This window comes from Panthera pardus, unplaced genomic scaffold, assembly GCF_024362965.1.
Source record: "Panthera pardus isolate Hobbes unplaced genomic scaffold, ASM2436296v1 HiC_scaffold_26, whole genome shotgun sequence".
Lineage (NCBI taxonomy): Eukaryota > Metazoa > Chordata > Mammalia > Carnivora > Felidae > Panthera > Panthera pardus.
The window spans coordinates 37,361,054-37,368,100 of NW_026526832.1; the positions used below are offsets into that span (position 1 = coordinate 37,361,054).

Sequence of the window (7,047 nt, forward strand, 5' to 3'; positions counted from 1 at the left end):
CGCGCACCCCCAGCGAGCGCAGGACACCGACGGCGCGCGCGGGCCCCGGGTCCTCGCCCAGCCCGCCCCGCCCCGCCCCGGCCGGGCTGGGGGTTGGGGGGGGGGGAGAGTGGGAGTGGAGGCGGAGGTGAGAAAGGAAACGGACGGGGCGGGGGGCGGGAAGGGAAGGCAGAGGGAAAGAATCCTCCTCCCTGGATTTCAATCACCAGCCACCGAAGGCAGAGGAAAAAGAAACCGGCCTGCGGAGTGAGCCCTTTCCAGCCTAACCCCACTCCCAGCCGCCGCACAACAGCCTCGTCACTGAATGCGCTGCGACGACATGGACCTCCAGTTGGACTTCTATAGAGACTATTGGAGATGCGCGTTTCTATCAGTTCCAGCTGATTTATTAAAATTGTCAAGATACAGACTTCCAGCACAAAAAAAAAAAAAAACAAAAAAAAAAAAACAAAAAAAACAAAAACAGGGAACGATGTCGACAGTGCATTGAGTCTGCTTTGCCACCATTTGCTACAAAATATGCAGATGGTCTGTACTTTATTTAGATTATATTGCACAAAATGAGAAACTTTTTAAACTATGTGCCTTTTTTTTCTTTTTTTGCTAAAAATCGAGAATCCAGTTTCAAACCTTCCATCTGGGGCCCCATCCACATATCACAGCGTATGAGATACATAAAGTCCTACTATAGTACAGTACATATACAATCTTTAGACTAAGATAACAGCTCTGAGGTCTATATCACCATTTTCAATAAATCTTTACCTACAAATATTGAACAAATCTCTACTATAGCTGTACAAAAAAAAGTTTGCTTTTTTTTTTTTTAAAACCACAAGGCCTTTAGATGCAAGGATTATTTTAAAATTTTAATCCTTTTAAAACCAGGACATAACGTACCAACATACTTGCATGCTAAAAAACAGAGGAAAAAAAGAAATCAAAAGGGAAGAAGTGCCTGAAAGTCTTACTGAAAAAACACAGCAAGAATGTTCCCTTTTCACTGTACAAAAATACGCCTGAAAATATATTAATTTTTAAAAAAGACTGAGGTCTGTTATGTATCAAAAATGTTTCAATACCTTTTGTACTGAGGTCTAGGCTGTCTGGTATTCAATCAAGGAGGTATAAGGGAACAAGTTACAAAAAAAAAGTTGGCAAGTAGAAATCACATTTGTAAAACCATAAACAATTTGATCTGAAAAGTAAACTCTGATCTTAAGTCAGTTCACAGTTTTTTTTTTTTTTTTTGTAAGCGTTTGTACAGTCTGCATTTTTTCAAGCTCCCTGCAGTTTTGTTAAGAATCGGATGCATAGAAGACATCAGTTTTCTCCCTCCAAAAAAATAAAATAAAATAAAAAAGTTGCAATGGTCCCTTTTTTGTTTTTGTGTTTCTCTTTTTTTAAAAAAAAATCATCAGTTCTTTAAGATCTCTTACGAAAAAAAAAAATCTCCAACCAACTCCCTAGCGTAACGGTTGTGCTGCCGAAAAGTCCTCTGCAGACGTCTTCCAGACTTCAAAGACCGACAAGCTTCAAACAGCGCCTTCCGGAGCGGGTCCTCCCTCCCCTCCCCCGCCCTGTCCCCTCCGCCTTTGTTGCAATCACGAATTTCAAGAAAAAGAAATAGTAATTACAAAACCACATTTGGGGGTGGGGGTGGAAATCACAACTCCAGACTAGGTATGCAACTACCTTGAGACACGATAAAGGAAGGGAGGGGAGCAAAAACAAAAACAAACAAACAACCCCCCCCCCAAAAAACAAACAAAAAAAAAGGGACAGGAAAAACGGTTTAAAAACTACTCATTTCACTTTAACTCCACCAAAATTTTCATCATCTTTTCCAATTTCTTTGTGTCACGACATCATATCGAGATCAGCATCTCATGTCTCCCCTCCACCCTACCGCCACCACCGACACCATCGACACCACCATCATCATCATCATCATCATCATCATCATCATCACCGCCACGACCACCACGACTTCCTCCCGAGGAACCCTGCTCAGCACCCGCGGAGAGAAAGAGCGAGAAGCGGGGCGCCCCTCTCAATACGTGAACACCAGGTCGGAGAAGTTCGCCTCCAGCCAGTCCCCCGCGATCATCTCGCTCAGCTCGGGCGTGCAGTAGTCGGGGAACTCGAAGTGGGAGCCCAGGCTGCCCTCGCTGAACGAATCCAAATCCTTATCCACCAGAGACAGGGACAGGTTCCCGGCCGCCGCGCCGCCCCCCAGCTGCTGCTCGCTGGCGCTGTGCGCGCTCTGGGAGAAATTCAAGCTCAGGTCGAACATCAGGTCGTCGGCGTCCTCGCCGCCGCTGCCGCTGCCGCTGCCGCCGCTGCTGGACGAGGAGGACGAGGACGTGGAGACGGAGCGCGAGGACGCGGGCGACAGCGCGGGCTGCGCGAGCGGCGGCGGGTGCTGCTTGGTGATGTTCTTGAAACTGTAGTAGAGGCGGCTGCCGCCCCCCGCGCCCGAGGCCGCGCCGGCCCGCACCTCGTCGTACAGGCTCGCGCCCTCGGGGGACTCGGCCGAGCTGCTCAGCGTGGGGCTGGCGGGCACTTTGGCGACGTTGTAGCGTCTCAGCAGCTGCGGCGGCTGCTGGCCCGGCGGCTGCAGGAGCTGCTGGTGCGGCGGCTCGTCGTCGTCCTCGTCCGCCTCCTGCTTGATCCGCAGCTGCAGCTCGTCGTCGTCCTCGTCGTCCTCGTCGTCCTCGTCCAGGAACACACACTTGACGGTCTTGCCCGCGCCCCCGCCGCCGCCGCCGCCGCCCGCGCCCGCGCCGCTCACGCGCAGGCTGCCGAGCACGTAGTCGTCGCCCGCGCCGCCCAGGTCCCCGGGCTGCGCCGCCTTGGCCGCCCCGGCCTTGGCGCCGCCGGCCGCGGGGGCCGCGGGGGCCTTGAGCTTGCCGCATTTCTTGCTGGAGCCCTTGGAGGTCTTGGCGCCGCCCGCGCCGCCGCCCGCGCCCCCGCCGCCGCCGCCGCCGCCGCCGCCGCCGCCCGCGCCCCCGCCGCCGCCGCCGCCGCCGCCGCCGCCGCTCTTCTCGGGGCTCTGGCTGGCGCTGGGCTTGGCCGAGGGGTCCATTTTGGGCTTTTTCCGGGGCCGGTACTTGTAGTCGGGGTAGTCGGCCATGTGCTTGAGCCGCAGCCGCTCCGCCTCCCGGATGAACGGGATCTTCTCGCTGTCCTTCAGCATTTTCCACCGCTTGCCCAGCCGCTTGGAGATCTCGGCGTTGTGCATGTCCGGGGACTGCTCCATGATCTTCCTGCGCTCGATCTTGGACCACACCATGAACGCGTTCATCGGCCGCTTGATGTGGCCCGACGCCGTCTTGCACCAGTCCGGGTCGCTCTCGTCCAGGGCCACCGGGCTGCAAGCCATGAATTCGCCCTCCTCCGTGTCCAGCGCCTCCCGGGGCAGGTTGCTCTCCGCTTCCAAGCTCTCCGCCTGCTGCACCATGATCCGCCGCGGGGCTGGGCGCTCCAACCCGGGCCGCTCGGTCTCGTGCGGAGGTCCCCCTCCCCCTCTCGCCCCTCCACCTTCCCGGGCAAGTTGCAAAGTCCTCGGTACCCCCGCGTCCGCGGCTCCCCCCCTCCCCCCCGCCCCCCCTTCCAGGCTGCACACAGCGGCTGCGGCGGCTGCGGCGGCGACGGCCGCCCGAGCGCGGGAAGCTGCGGCCGCGACGGGAGAGGCGGCGGCGGTCGAGGCAGCCCGGGACCCCCTCTCTCCGGCTCGTGGCTCCCGCCGCAAGCGCCGGACCCCGAGCACTCCCAGGCGCGCGCGCTCCTTCTGCAAAAAGTTGAGGGCTCTCTCCCAACTAGTTATCAGGGCGTCATATGGGTGACATCACTCTGCGGGCCAGCCAATGGCTGCTGCCCGGCTCCGCCCCTCTCCCTTTATTAACTCCTCGGCCACGCCCCCTCCGCCCCCCTCCCCCCCCCCCCACCGTCCGCCCTCGGGGCTGCTTTGCAAAGATGGGGGGTGGGGGAGCGGGAGGAGGGGGGAGGCACGTCTGGAAATGTTATTTAAAAAAAAAAAAAAAAACCCGCGTGTGTGCACAGATGCGCCGCTTCCCGGGATGCGCGGGAGCCGCGCGCTGCACCGCGGCGAACCGGACTAGTCCGGGCCGGGCCGGGCGCCCCTTTGTGCCGGGTCCCCGGGAGGCCGGTCCGACCGAGCCGACCGGGCCCGCTCGCCCTCCCGGGGCACACGCTCGGGCACGCGCGCAGCCGGAGCGGGCGGGTGCCGCCCGGCGCGCCCCCGGGTGGCTGCCGCTGCCTCCCGGAGCCGCGCGCGCCCGAGCCCGCCGGGGGAGCCCGCCGCGCCCCGGCCGACGGCAGGTGGCGCTTTAACACAACACCTCCCGGGCACGTGGGCTCGCTCGCTCTCTCTCTCTCTCTCTCTCTCTCTCTCTCCTTTTCCCTTTCTCCCTGTTTTTCTAAGGCAAAGAAATCCATATAAAGCCCGAGAGGCTGCATTCTCCCTTCCCCCCGTCTGCATTTGCGGTGCTTTGTCCCTTTTCTCCCCGTGTTTTCCCTCCCTCGGCGGCGACCGGAGACGCAGCGGGACCGTTTGGCCGCGCCCGGCCCGCGTGCGTCCCGCCCCAGGCGGAGGCCGGAGTAACGGTCTGCGGGGTTGGGCTGGGGCGGGGACCCGGTCCTCGCGTTCCATCTGGCCACTCCCGAGGCTGGTTCTGAACCCGGTTCCCGGGACCCGCGAGCTTCGGCACGGCCCCGCCCCCCGGGCTCTCCAGCCCGCCCTGTCCCCTCCCCCCGCTCCCCACTCCTTCCCGTTCCCCCTCTTCCTCTTTGTCCCCTCCCCCTCTCTCGGTCACCAGCGCCCTCCGGAGCAGCCTCGTCCTGAACGTCTAGCGAGGAGCCAGCACGCCTTGCGGGGCCTTGGCTGTTTTAGGTAGCGACACGGACCGAGGAGAAAAGTAGGTGCACCCCAACTTCCGAGTCCAAATACGTCCCGTGTCTGTGCCCAGGTGGGGCGCACTGCTCCTAGGACTGCGAGCGTACCCGGAGAACAGGCTGGCTTATGTAAAGCGGCCCCATGGCCCGTCGGTCCCGCTGTGCTACTTGGAAACCCGTTTCTCTTTGTGTTTCTTTATTTAGTCGCTGTTACCCATCTGTGGATATTCTGCGGGGAGATTGAAAGAAAACCACTGCTTCCTATTCATTGCCTGTCGTCATCGCTGCCTTCACACCCTCCAGCGCTGGCGAGCCGGCAACTTTGAGTAATTCCCCAAGATACTGCCCAGAGTATTTCGCGAGACAAGTCAGCCTCTTAGGACTCGCACAGTGACCCCAACCCGCTGCTCCCTTTCGGGTTCCTTTCCTGCAAATGACACTGCATTGCTTGCACGTTGCAGTTTCCTGATGTCTTTAGTCACAGAAAATGGTACCATGTTTTCACATTTTTCACAGACCATCGCGCGCGCGGTTGTGTGAGTGTGTGTGAGTGTGTGTGAGTGTGTGTGTGTGTGTGTGTGTGTGCGCGCGCGCGCGCGTGCCACCATTGCAGTACCCTCCCCCACGTTATTCATCCTAAAGAAAAACACTGCGTCCAATCCTTGTGATATTCAAGCCAATCGTGTGGGCAATCTATGCTCTCGAGCCATCGGAACCAGAGGAATTTACAGTCATCCACACAGGGTGACCTCAAGTCTGGAGATGTATAAAACCGAAGGCAGTGTGTGAAAATCCGTATTCACTCTCACAAGGCAAGCCCTGCCTCGTGTTCCTGTCTCTGCGCGCACACTTCCCAGCCATTTCAGCTCCTGGGAACACGACAGGAGGGCGGGTGGATGGACTGGTGAATCCTCACTGCTCCCCCCCCCAACCCACCCAACACGTGATAAAGCCATACTCCGGCCAGAAGCCTCGAAAAAATTTAGCCCAGTTGCATTATTTTCGTGCAAACCATGAGGGCATCTAGCATTTCAGACTCTGAGAGAGAATGCCTTTGCAAATCTTAAGCAAATTCGGTGTTTATTTGCCTTTTTCACTTGACAGCAAAAATCATGTTTAGCTTTAGAATGAGAATTAGATTAAGTACAATCAGGCTGGAAAATAATGGGTTTATTCTGGGAGTGCTCTGATCTTCTCAGAGGAAGTATAAGTTAATATTTAGTCTTTCAGATAAGAAACATAATTTCTGTTCTGAGAAAGATGGGTCACCCTCGGAGAAGAGAAAACCAGTGACCGGGATTGTTTATTAGTGCGAGCCGGGCAGCAGGGACCATGAGAGGGAAGTGCTGTGAGTTGATGGGTCTTTCCAGAAACACACAGTAGAGGTTGGCGGAGCAAAAGCAGGCATGGAAACTTCCACGGGAATGGACTGGAGCTAATTCCCCCCTCCGTCTTCTATAGAAAGGTCCGAATTTTCAGAAAGGATTACCTTGATTGCTATTTTGTAACACGATCTACCCACCTCCTTAATGTGAGTGAATTTAGTGAGGACTTGAAGGGAGAAAAGAAAAACTAAATAACTCTTATGTATACTTTTTCTTTCTTTTCTTTTCTCTTTTCTTTTTTTTTTCTTTTCTTCTCTTTTCTTCCCTTTCCTTTTCTTTTCCTTTCTTTCCTTTCTCTTCTTTTTTTTTTTTCACCCTCTCTATGGGAAGGTTTTAAAATAAGCATAACATTAAAAGAAAAGAAATGGGAACATGCCTGAGACCTGAATGCTTCTCACAGGAACAGTATTTACTCGTAAAAAATGGTTGCTTGCAGCATCAGCATCAACCAACTAGTTAAAGGAACTTGAGGCTAACAAATGGAAAATGCAGTCCTCTGTAATGATACACTTCCTGAAAGTTTAGCTTAGTAAAATGGAAATTTGTCTGCTATATTTAAAACTGGTGAATGTATATCAGGATTAGACCTCTGAATCATCTTTTCATAGCCAATATACATTTCATGTGTGTGTATCTATGGACGTCTCTGCAGTTTTCCTGCTAATATTAAACATTGTTGGGTATATAATTAACGCTCAGAGTCTTAAGATGTACATTCTATGATAGCCACAAATGACTATTTTTA

General features: G+C 55.1%; 1 protein-coding gene and 1 long non-coding RNA gene across 2 annotated transcripts; one reads left to right on the plus strand and one right to left on the minus strand.

The window, feature by feature from the left end:
• Positions 1 to 506: 506 nt before the first annotated feature.
• Positions 507 to 3,571, minus strand: SOX11 (SRY-box transcription factor 11). Its single transcript, XM_019452922.2, has one exon. The coding sequence runs from the start codon at positions 3,461 to 3,463 to the stop codon at positions 2,054 to 2,056; it is 1,410 nt and encodes a 469-aa protein (XP_019308467.2). The 5' UTR covers positions 3,464 to 3,571; the 3' UTR covers positions 507 to 2,053.
• Positions 3,572 to 4,232: 661 nt separating this feature from the next.
• LOC109269102 (uncharacterized) lies at positions 4,233 to 5,728 on the plus strand. The gene is made up of 2 exons (XR_002080946.2): positions 4,233 to 4,940; positions 5,122 to 5,728. It is a non-coding gene; the product is annotated as an uncharacterized LOC109269102 (long non-coding RNA).
• The last annotated feature ends 1,319 nt before the right edge of the window (positions 5,729 to 7,047 follow it).

Coding starts and splice junctions, on each gene's coding strand:
- SOX11 (XM_019452922.2), bottom strand. CDS start 3,463: ATGGTGCAGCAGGCGGAGAGCTTGGAAGCGGAGAGCAACCTGCCCCGG.